The following is a 12,377-nucleotide window of genomic DNA, read 5'->3' on the forward strand; positions in this document are numbered from 1 at the left end:
CAACATACCTTTCAGATTAACAGTGCAGACAGGGCACTGTTCAGTGCCTTTAAAATGCTTTATTTGGCTTTTGTTGACAGTCATCTTTCTTCTTTTTATGTCATCTTATGTCAGTTGTGTTTATTGTGACATTAGAAGGCATAATGTACACTTTGATTCAGCCTCTGACCTATCAGCTTTCCTTTGACATAGCAAAGCTTGACCAAAGGCTCAAAAGAGTAGACGAAATGCTTCCTATTTTTTGGTCTTTGATCCCTTCAAAATAAGATGTCAAAACAAGCCTTACATCGTCTATATTACTACAGTGTTTCAACAACATTCTAAAAAAAAAAAAAAAAAAAGTTAAGGCACATAAAACAAAGTTGCAGATAGTAAGTGTTAGACCATCTGGTTTAGAAGAGTAGTATGTCATTTAAAGAGCAAGTATTTTAGCTAGATTTTACACATTTTTTTTCTGAAGACTTAATGCCATGAATCTCTTGTCTTCATGGAAGACTAGAAAATCCTGAAAGAGTTTTCCCACAAGACCTACCTCGGAAACAATCATATTTTCTCCACAAGAAGCAAATCCCAAATAATTTTTGATTTTGAAGTCTTACATATATTTATTCATTAGAAAAAATGTTATGTATATCATATTAATACTTACTGGATTATATTATTAAAATATTTAAGACTTTCACATCTAATGAAATGCAGTTTTGCCACCAGATTCAACAGGAGCTGTACAAACCTCAGGCTTTCTTTTATAAACAAATTATATCCATTTTTAATTTTGTTTCTTTTTCTTAGAAAACCTCTGTAACTGTTGAAACAATTATTAATATATATTAATACATATTATTATATAATTATTAATACCTCAAAGAGAAAGCATCAGGGAATAAATGAAAATTAAATGTTCTTTGATTTTGCCTAAAGCTCCTATTAAATAAAACTAGTTACATTTTTTTTTAATATTATGCAGAGTATTATTCTAGAAAGACTCAAATACATATTCTGAGATACTAAATGAGGGGTTTATGAAGGATGATGAAGTACCTGGAAATATTTTCTATAATACAGATACTTATTTTGTTTAGTGAAATTGTAATGCACAATTTTAAACAAGAAGATTGATAGAAAAAAGATTAATAGAAAAAACTAGATAATTTCAGAAATTAGAGTAAGAATAGAAAGAAAAACAGGGATAAAAACTTTTCCTAGTGTCATTTTTAAAAATTATTTTTTGAGAATTAAAAAAACCAAACCAACAGTTTTTATGTGCTTATGGAAAAATGTAAACCTTTAAAGAACGGTTTCATCTTTTCTGAATTTGTAACCTTATTCACAGGTGGAGATTTCCCAGAAGATTTTTCAATATTAATGACAGTAAAACCTAAAAAGGGTATCCAGTCCTTCCTTCTGTCAATCTACAATGAGCAAGGAATACAGCAAGTGGGTGTTGAAGTTGGTAGATCCCCTGTCTTCCTGTTTGAAGACCAAAATGGAAAACCTGCCCCAGAAGACTATCCTCTTTTCAGAACAGTCAACATTGCTGATGGCAAGTAAGTATTAAATTTTAAGATAAAAAATTATACTGCAGACCACAATGTAAGTGGTTATGTTTTTCACAAACAGTTATCTTAAATATTTAAACAAATCAATAACAATTTCCAGCTATTTGGACTGCTGTGGTACAAAACTGAAGAATCTTTGCAGCAAAAACAGTTCCAGCTTCAAGTGTTATATACAACTACAAATAAAGCCAAGCCAGCTTTCTTTTTTGCCATTTCTATACATCAATAGAGAAGAATCATCACAGAAGTTAAACCCACCAAAACTAAACCTATTAGGATTCTTCCTGTGAAATATGTAGAGAAGCTGTTTTCAAAAACGACTCAATGATAGAAGGGCTGTCCAGTCAGAAGGTGATAAACAGAGTGAAGACAAGTTGACAAGACAGCATAGAATTTTTCCTATCGTGAACCAAAACAGCAGATAAATAAGATGTTTTGAGTTGTCTATATATACGGAAGTCAGGGAAGAATAAACTGGATAGTTATTCTGAAGTGTCGTAAGGATCTATACAGCACCCTCAGTAAAGGCAATTAATCTCAAACACCTGTTAATTCATTATTGCAGTTGTTATTTTTTGTACCTAACTTACCTTTTTATGAATGCAATCATTCTCTGGGAATGTGTTTGTAAATTCTTCCAAAGGCTTTTAATTTATTTGCTACAGTCCAGGGAAAACAGCCACAGTCTTCAGAGATGCGCAAAATGTAAACTTATTAAAGAAAAAGAAAACATATAAGTAGAGAAGGAAGTTCAAAAAATCAGCTACAATGAAAAATTTTTATAAAGCATCAAAGGATTAAAAAAAAAAAAGAAATAATTGTCTTCTAGCCCAGATAAAGATTTCTTAGATAAAGAAAATTTTTTTGTTGTTGTGCATTTACTTTTTCTAAATAACAACATGGATTTCAGAATTTCACCTAAAATGTTGATGAACTGATAAAAATGAAGAAATTAAAAAGAAACTTGGTTTGTTAGAATTTCTTGGAGGGAGATTATACAGCTTCTAAATCAAATGAAATCAATCCTATTCCTGAAAGAGGAAGTATGTTCCAGTTACTGGAAATAGTAATAAGTGAGATAAACAATACAAGAACAATAGAAGAGATTAATTTTAATCCTATTTTATATCTCCACAGTGAGCTATGTTTTCATGTTTTCATTTTATACATTCTTTGAAAAGGTAAGATGAAAAATTTCTTCAGACTCATCTATTTTATAAAGGAACTAGGACAAAAATCTTCATCTCAACATGAGTTATAATTAAAAAGTGTAAACAATGTCATGTGCCTGAGGATGCATGGACACTTTGCTTTTATAATGATAATGTTTAACCATGTTCCAGAGAAAATATGGAATTAGAGTTCTGTCTCAGGGATACTGTTTAGCAGTCAGATTGCATTAGCTTTCACGTGTTCCTTCTGATATACAGAAGCTCTTTGTAACAATAATCTAAGCTGTCTCTCTGATTTAGACAATCTCATTTCCACAAATGCCAACTAAAATAATTTTATTCCAGCCTTTATTCTTACCAGTCACTAATATGACATACTTTGACACTTTTTGCCCTGGTCTATCAAAGATTCTTTGATGTTTTGTTCCATATTAAGCTACAGAGTGACTTGCTTTTACTGTTTGATAGTTTAGTTGTCATAACAAAGAGAGACACTAAATTAATGTGGTCTGTTATGATAAAATCTCATAAGGAACATTGCATAGTTGGGCAAATAGTACAATACTCTCAGTAAAAGTACAATAGTACTTTACTCTCAGATGTGAAAAGAACATGGTAAAGTTTTGGGGATTGATCACAGAGCAAATAGTAATATAGTAAATAACAAAGTATAAACTGCTGGTTTAAATATATTTGCACAAGCAGTTCCTTATATAATCTGGAAAATCAAACCTATTCATAAGATGAAAATTGCCTGTCAGACTGTTCAATCTTATGAAATGTAAACAGTGCACTTGGGTCTAATTTGGGTTTACTAATACTCTCTGAGTAAAAGCGTCGGAGGTGGTCAGGTTGAACTTCATCTTATATAGGATACTTATAATGAGCTATGGATCTGATTCTTCTGTACTAAGAGACATATGTATTGAATAGTCAAAACATTATGTCCACTTGTGTATATATGAAAGAAGGAAATAAATGGAGACATTCAATCTTTGTGACCTGATTGGTGCACAATCTGCAATAAACTGTCTTGGTAAGAAAACAATGACTTAGCTTAAAAAACATACCTTTCTTAAAATTATGGTTTTTTAATAGGTGGCATCGAGTAGCTATTAGTCTGGAGAAAAAAAGTGTTACAATGATTGTTGACTGTAACAAAAAAACTACTAAGCCACTGGATAGAAGTGACAGAACAGTTGTGGACACCAATGGCATCACTGTCTTTGGAACCAGGATTCTGGATGAAGAAGTTTTTGAGGTAAAGATCAATACTGAACAAATGGAACTGAGTGATTTCGTGTTAAGTGCTTAATGCAAGTCAGAATAATTTCTTTAGGGCAGAACCTGGTCTAATGTAGTAACTTGGATTTTTAGAGTGTTTCTATTTTTGGAAGATATGAAACACTGTTATTTAACTTATGTTGTATCTGGAAGGTGCTTGCTTTTTTTTTTTTTTTCTGCCTAAAATTGAGTTACTTGAGATATTTAACATAATTAATCTGGGAAAGTTGGATAGCAGGATACTAAGTAATTTTAATTCTACCTCTCTTAAACATTTACAGGTATTGTGCATGCTACCCGTATTTTAGAGAGAGGGGAGAAGGATCTGGAAAGTTTTCAGTGTATTATAAATCTCTTATATTGTTTATCCCACTTACTACTCTTTCCAGTAACTGGAGCATACTTTGGCAATAAGGACATATGTTTCCATCACTTAGTGGCCAAGAAGTACATACAGAAAGGGTGAAACGCCTCTAAGGAAGTATGTGACCGCCAATCATGAGGCCTCTCTAGGTGGAATCCTTATGTCAACCATTATTTTTACAGGCTAATAATGAAGCTTCTTTAAATCTACACTATTAAGCTTCCTTTATAATATTGTTATACAACAGTCAAAAATGCTAAATTTAAATTTAAATTAAAACTGAAAAAAAAAATACAGACCAGTAGGTAACTTAATTTATATGCTGAACATTTGTGCTCCATAAATGTTCAGAGTTAAATGTCCTAACTTTAAGCAGGGTTTAAGCAGATTGAGAAGCTATGAACTTTGAGTGTAACACTGGCATTGTTATCTTTCTTTTCCATGGACATGACAAAACTTGAGACTTTTGAATGGGATGATTTAATGTGTCAACCAGTATGGTATGATTGGAATTCACAGCTTAATTTATATGTAGTCTCCAATACAGCTTGCACGTCTAAGGGACATTATCTTCCATTTGAAGATGAATTCCACAGATGCCATATTTCACAGATGAAGTGGTGTGGGACAAGGATTTTCGGTCTCTGTGTGGGATAACTAGTTACTTTCAATTTTCAATTGTATTTATTAGGGCAGAAAACAAGTTCCATGATACATGTGTTTGGCAATAAATGGTCAAAATTTGTGTAATATGAATATACATATGTAAAAATAATTCAGAAAAAAAAAGAAAGAAAATTAGATAAGCTGATATTTGGTTAATGTTTTACAGGTGTTTTTAGAATCTAAAAGATTGCCCAGAAATGTGGGTAAGATACCCAGGTTTGTTCTTGCTAAGTTTGTAACCATTTTAAAAGTTGCCAAGGAGAGAAGTGCATAATAACTGAATAACCGGTGTTTGGCTTGTACTCAGTGATATTGCCAACTAAAAAGATGTGTCTGGAGTTTCAGAGGTGCTGAAATGGATGTACAAGGCTGTTTGGAAATAAGGACTGTGGTTGATGACTCCTGCATGAAGAGAGATAATTGATTTTAATCATTTGCACTGAGTAACACATTGAATAAAAGAGAAGCATTCTAGGGGGCTTTCATCTCAGTTTTTGACTACTATTTGACAATGAATTTATTTTTTTTTTAATTTTTCTTAATATCCAATCTTATCCTCCCCTGGTACAACTTAATGGCATTTCCTCCTATTTTATTGCTTGTTATGTGGGAGAACAGACTGATATCCAGCTCACTGATACCTCCTTTCATGTAATTGTAGAGAGCAATAAGGTCTCTCCTCAACCTTCTCATCTCGAAAGTAAAGAAACCCAGCTACCTCAGCCAATTCCCATAAGACTTGTGCTCCAGTACCTGCTCTTTTGCCCTTCTTTAGACATGCAAAGAAATCATACAGCTGTCTGTAAAGTCAGTTCACAGGCTGTATCTTGATGTTCAGCACTGAGAACAACAACATTTCTACCACTTGTAACATCGCTGCACATTTCTGTATTCCTTCAGTGATTAGGTTTTCTTTATTTAGAACTCTCCAAGACAGATTTTCCCTATGACAGTTCATGCCTTTATTAGCTTACATGTAGGAAGCACATAAAAAGAAATGCCTAAGTGTATAAGTGACCCACTGGATTTTGCAGCATATTGCATCCATGCATCAGAAAGGCTTGCTTTTCTCTTGTGTAGTAATGATGGTTTTAGTCATGGTGAGCCAATGATTTGATCCAGGAACTGTGGAGCACTCTTCAATCTCCTTAAACTGAATGGAAATTACGAACACGTAGATAAATATAATGAAGTCTTAGGCTTCAGTGACCTACTAGTTGAAGGTGCCAGAGTTTTTTCTGGTCCTGAGCCATTCATACAGCATAACACAACTACACAAAAACCAGCACTGACAGTCTCAGCACTGTAGGAAATTAGGTAGTTCCTTTTCCCTTAGAGAGCACATCTAAGCCTGTAATTAGTTTTTGTATTCTCACATGAGTCATAAAGAAATACTGCTGCACAACATTATCCTGACCTCATGACAAACTGATTGTATCTTTGGAAAAAATAATTACTTCTTCAGTCATATTGCTCTAATATATTTGCATGGATTATTCACTTAGAATCCTTACAACAAATCTTGCTCTTACGAAAAATATTTCACACTTTAAAATACTGTTACATCGCAAAGGATAAAATATTATTCTTTCTGTGTTACTGTAAATTTTGAATACAGCAAAATTTAATGAAATTAAATTCTTGGCCTAATACTTGTTCTTTTTTTCCATTCCTGATATTAACTTCTGTTTTCTAGGCAGTTCTCTCACCTGTGTTCAGATTCTGGCACTCTGACTGTGGCCAACAGAAAAATATATTTCAGTACACTGGGGAATTTTAAATGCACACATTGTAGTCAGTTTGACATGACTGCTTTGGTATGACTTTCCTGTGCTGGGGATCAATAATGTCTAAGTATTCTAGGTGTCCAGAGATCAGGTAGATCACCACTGAAAGAAGGAATGGGCTAATTAGTGTCTAATTTGCTGTCTGTATATTCACAAACATGGTATTACTGGTTAAGTTCACCTACTAGTGCTAAAGCTGAGAGACGATTTTTAGTAATGCTCTCAGAGAGTTATTCTGGTTTTGCTTTAAAAACAAGAAAAATAAAATTATAAGTATTTTTCCACATCTTGTTTTATATGAGAAGATTCTACTTTGCAGCTGTCTGCTGCTCATTGCTGAATGTAATTGCTAATATGAAATTTTATGATATTGTGCTCAGTTAAGAGGGAAATCAATATGGTGTTACAAACAAGATATTGAATGCAAGCAAGCATTAAGCATCAGCTACGTACAAATGCTTGAGAGGCAAATGATAAACTGTGAATGTGTCTTTAATAAAACTACGCTGTCTGTATTAATAACCACCAAATTATGAAACCTTCATTTGCAATTCTAAGCACTTGCTCACTAAAGTGGATCTATTAATATCAGTAAGACAATTTGTGAGTGGTTATTTATGAAAGACTGACAGTGTACCTCAAACTTTCACATATGTAATCTGAAATTAATATTTTCCGTGTTTTCAAATACATTGTGCAAGAATGGTTGGTTTGCAAGAGCTTGCTTCAAAAAAGGGAATTACTAAAATGACATAACAAAATTAAGAAAAAAAAAAAAGAAGACAAAGTTGCTCAGATACTAGTACATGGCACCTAGGAAAAGAATTTCAAATTGTAATGTTTTTAGCTTAAATGTTTGTTAAATAGCACGGATCTTTTTATTCTTTGTCAGTTTTAAGGATTTTTCAGTCCTCATCTAGTACTGTTGGTGCGAACAATACAACAGTTATTTGTAATAACTATTTTATAAGTCAATAACTAACAGACCCTTTACGCAGATATTTCCCTGTAGAGATTTTTTCCTTTAGAATTCTCATCATACCAATACAATGTTTTTTAGGCACTATGCAGTAAATAACTGTAACAAGGCAAAACCTCATGTATATAAGACTCTCATTTAAAGCCAATGAAAACTTTAACTGCACACAATTTATGAGATTAAATCTGTGCAGTAATTCTTGTTAATAAACAGTATCAGTTTTGATACTGTGCATTATCCCATTTACATGAGAAAAGCATTTACACACTTACATGCAACATAGGATTCCTTTCAATAGTCTGAGCGAGCGACTAAAGGTGGAGTAATAGTACCTTCACCCCATATGATTTAGTTTATAGATCCCTTCAGATGAATTACCATCCCTCATACATCTGTAAGCATGGGAAGTCCAAGTGTACAGATGCAGAAAGGCCATTCATCTATATGCATACTCCATGAAGAAGGATGGGAAGAGTTTTTACTGACTGACCAAAATTACTTTATGGATAGAGTAGAATAAGGAAGCTTGACCAAGGGCACATAGTGTGAATGATGTGTCTTCAGTATCCTGTTTCATACTATCCTGTTGAGTTGTGCTACTGTCTAATGCAGAGAGAGACAAAATGGTTCCCATTGTAATTGTTAGTGTCCCACTGAATCTTTAGTGTGGGTCAGACCAAAAGTAATGTTTAAAACAAATGGGACAGAAACAAACTAGTTTCCAGGCAAAAATATTTAGAAGTAACCTCATAACTGTCAACACCAGAGAAGTGGCCAACTTGCAGCACTGTGTGGAAAAAAAGAACCCTCAAAAACAAAAACAAAGATTCACATCCAATAAACAGTCTTTCCATTTCAGAGGCACCTGATATAAATCCAGAATTTTTACAAGAGCTTTCTATTTGCTTCATCTTGCTTTTTTTTTTTAATCTGAAAGAATGTTTTTTTGTTTTTTTATTGTTTTGTAGTATTTCCAAACTTATGCTCAGTGAAAAAAAAGTAAATAAATCTGTTTTCTTTATTTCCCTTCCTTATTTATGAAAGCAAGAAGGGAGAAAAAGAGCAAAGCTCTGGTAATTCACTGGAGTTCAGGTTCACTTTCAGGGAATAATCCCATGAAACAAAGGAATGGTCATTTAACTAATCTGTTTGTAAGTACATTTAGAATTAACAGCCTGGGCTCAAAAAATACTGCCTGTTATTTTAGCCCCAGCAAATTTTAAAATAGGATTTATTATTACCTTATTTAATATTGTGTGTGATACATTTAAGTGTTAATGAACAGGTTTAAAGAATGAGGTTTCAGAGATAAATGACAATGAAACAGATTTACAGGTCTTTTACCAAGAATATAGGATGTTCTTAGTCACACGTGTGTGTGTCTGTGTCTGTGTGTTATGCACGTGTGCTGTATATAAGGGCATTGTCATAGGAAATAATCTCAGACAAGAATTGGAGTAGACTTTGGTCTGTGAACAGGTATGCTCCGAAGGTTAAAAATTATAATTGATAAATCAACGTATTTCTTAATCAAGCTCAATATATAGTAGTTTCAATGAATGAATAAGACATTGGTTTATATGGAAACTTTAACTTGTACAGATTCTGCTTTCACAATTTATTACTTTTACAGTGCTTCAGATTGGCAGGCTTTAAATATCTTTTTCTGTTTATATTATGAAATGAGCCTGGGTTATGAAATATTGGATTAAAGGCCCCTGAAATTCTTCAATATATTAAACATATTTTGCAGCATTTCTTTTCTAAATTCTATAACAATAATATCCAGGCTGTCTAGACTTTTGTTCTTTGGAGTCTATGGTTGTACTATAGCATAACTAATTAGAAAATGTTGGCACAAATACTCAGGTTGGGGTTTCTGCTGATTTACTGGAGAATCTGCTCTGTAATCCTTAGGGTGTAGCCATCATATGAAAATGAAGGATACTGATAGTGTGCTCCTGAGGTGATACAGTGCATGGCAATGGTTTAGAGATGCTTTAACGCCATCTAGGTAGTCATATTTTAAGCCTTATTATCCTTATAAACACATAAGAGGTACTTACTTTATCCAGAATATGAATCAGAAGGATGGTATTTTGATAATATTAACTCTCCCACTCTAGCTGCGGCAAGTCTTTCTGAACCTCTAATATATAAACTTGGTATTGCAGTAATTGCTGCATTTTTTTTTTTTTTTTTTTTGGTCAAGCTGAAAGCAGCACAATAAGCTTTCTCCTAATAAAATCATTCTAGAAAATCTCAGTAGCATCCCAGTTGTGCAACTACCAAGATCATTTGTTCTTTAAAATTATAATTTTTTTTTCAAATGTTTTAAATTATTTGTGAAGTTTGTTTCTATGGAGAGGGTCCTGCAGAGTTTCTTGTGTGATGTCTGTCTGCTGTTCCCTGAAAAAAAATCACTAGATCACTTTCACCTGGCACAGTTATTTTATTAAGATTTTTTGAAAGTGATAACCCAAGAACTTGTCTCTACAGCTGTCTGAGGTTCTTGTAGAACCTTATGGAGCTAGGCCATACAATTTAAAAACTGGAAAAAAAATCATTAATTTCAGCACTTATTCCTGCATATTGTGTGGTATATTCCTGCATATGTATTGTACAACCTTGTAGAGATTCATGCTTTTTAACAATGCCGGCACGTGGTAATAGAGATGTCCTTAATCATAGAAACTGGTAGTCGAAAAAGAGACTGTCCATGGACCACTTTATGGATTCTTCTCTGGTATATTATATCTGAAAGCATTAGTAAAATTACATAGTTAAAAGCGAAAGAGAATGTTTCAAAAAGAGAATGTTTAAGAGTTTTTATAAAGTCACAGTTAATAACAGTAACATTTATCATTAACATTTATTGCTTAAGATATAATAAATTAGTTAATTCCTTAATTCTCAGGCTCTCAATTATTGACATAATTGAGAAAAATCTGATACCATGTTTAACAGGAGGTTTTCCCTATTCCAATTTCTGCTGTGTAATTTCAGAAATGCTATAAATACATGGAATCAAATAAAAAAATGCTACTACAAGGCTAACTAAAGTAATCATTACTTCAAAAGAAAATCTGTAAAACTGGAAAGAGAGCTTGGTAGTCTACTGCTTTTCTGCAAATTTGGTCTCCATTTCCTTTTTTTTTTTTCTTAGTCAGCACTGTATTTTTTCAGTTTTGAAAAACTTCTTAAATCAAGAGGCTATATATTCAGTGCAGATGCCCCACCTTGTGTGTTACTACTCAGTGGGGTATTTTTTTCAACAAAAGCTGGAAGTGTACATACAGAAACCTTGTTCTAGAATGTCACTGGGGAAGATCTGTGAGATTCTCAGAGGAATTTTCAATGACTGAATTCACTACACGCTTCTCTTTCATAGCTGGGCTGTTCCTTGCTGTAGAACAGTTAATTTGAGTGAATGTCTGTGCAGCTGTTCATAGCCAGGTATTCATCTGATTTGAGCGTATTTTCCTTGCAGCTCTGTAGCTTGGTTCTCTCCATTTGCTGTGGCATGATACAAAACAACACAAATGTTTCCTCAGATCTAATTAGCTCCTTTTAATAGTCCAACAGGGTTCTATGAAGTGTAGCTTATTTGGCAGAGTACCTTTTAAGACAGTGCTACAGAAGTAGTCCTCCTGTACAGTGTGACTTAGATGCACACACTCTTCAATGGATAAAAAACTGATTGAATGCCCAGGTCCAAAAAGTTGCGTTATATGGAGCTGAATCCAACTGGGAGCCTGAGAAGTCTTTTCCAACCATGGTGGTCATAACAATTTCATAGGGAAGGAAATAGAACTAATCTATATAAACAGCTGCTGTTTGTATTTGTTTGTTTGTTTGTTTGGTTGGTTTTTTTGTTTGTTTGTTTGTTTTCCCCTCTTTGTGTACTTTACAGAGTACTTCTGCGATGCTCTAATGTATCTGTAAATTTTACTCTTTTCTCCTATTTCCTTCCCCCTTTTCTCTCACCCTTTTCCTTTCATAATTTTATCCTGGAAGACTTCCTTTTTTCCTGCAGTTTTAATATAAGCATAACATTATGCACATGTTCATATATGTATAGATAACTCAGTGCTGTTTTAGAGACTGATTATTAGAGTTACTATTAACCTGTTACTCTGCAGTCATTTGAGGTTCTTAGGACTTGTGCTGGTAGATCATTAAGAGCCTAATTTATGACTCAAAATTGTTAAGCATGGCTGGATTAAGGCCATGTAGTTTATTTGTGAAGAACTTTATATAATTCTTTTCAAGTCTCACAAAGTCAAGCAATTAAAATCAAAGAATGGGTTTGTGAAGACTTAAGTCATTCTGTGAAAAGTTCCCAAAGAGAAATAATGTAAACTTATCTCACATATACCTTGATAACTGAATCACAATAAAGTAATCCATAATAATATATGTGGGATTTCATGTGCTGAAATGATTGACCTGATCGGAAATAAAGTCTCTTCACTGGTAAGTGAAACAGCACTTGCTGCCAATAACTCACATAAAAATACACAAAGAAACCATTTCATTAGCAAAGATAAAAAATAGAAAATCACT

The 12,377-nt window shown here is 33.2% G+C and overlaps 1 protein-coding gene across 4 annotated transcripts in view; it reads left to right on the top strand.

Annotated features, from left to right (window-relative positions):
* Positions 1 to 12,377, top strand: part of COL11A1 (collagen type XI alpha 1 chain) — a 136,801-nt gene that overhangs the window by 18,427 nt on the left and 105,997 nt on the right. For all 4 annotated transcript variants that reach the window (XM_030455015.1, XM_030455017.1, XM_030455014.1 and 1 more), the window contains exons 3-4: positions 1,334 to 1,547; positions 3,830 to 3,992. In XM_030455015.1, coding sequence (XP_030310875.1) covers positions 1,334 to 1,547; positions 3,830 to 3,992 — 377 coding nt within the window. The remainder of the gene's footprint in view (positions 1 to 1,333; positions 1,548 to 3,829; positions 3,993 to 12,377) is intronic.

Source organism: Calypte anna, chromosome 8 (genome assembly GCF_003957555.1).
Source record: "Calypte anna isolate BGI_N300 chromosome 8, bCalAnn1_v1.p, whole genome shotgun sequence".
Lineage (NCBI taxonomy): Eukaryota > Metazoa > Chordata > Aves > Apodiformes > Trochilidae > Calypte > Calypte anna.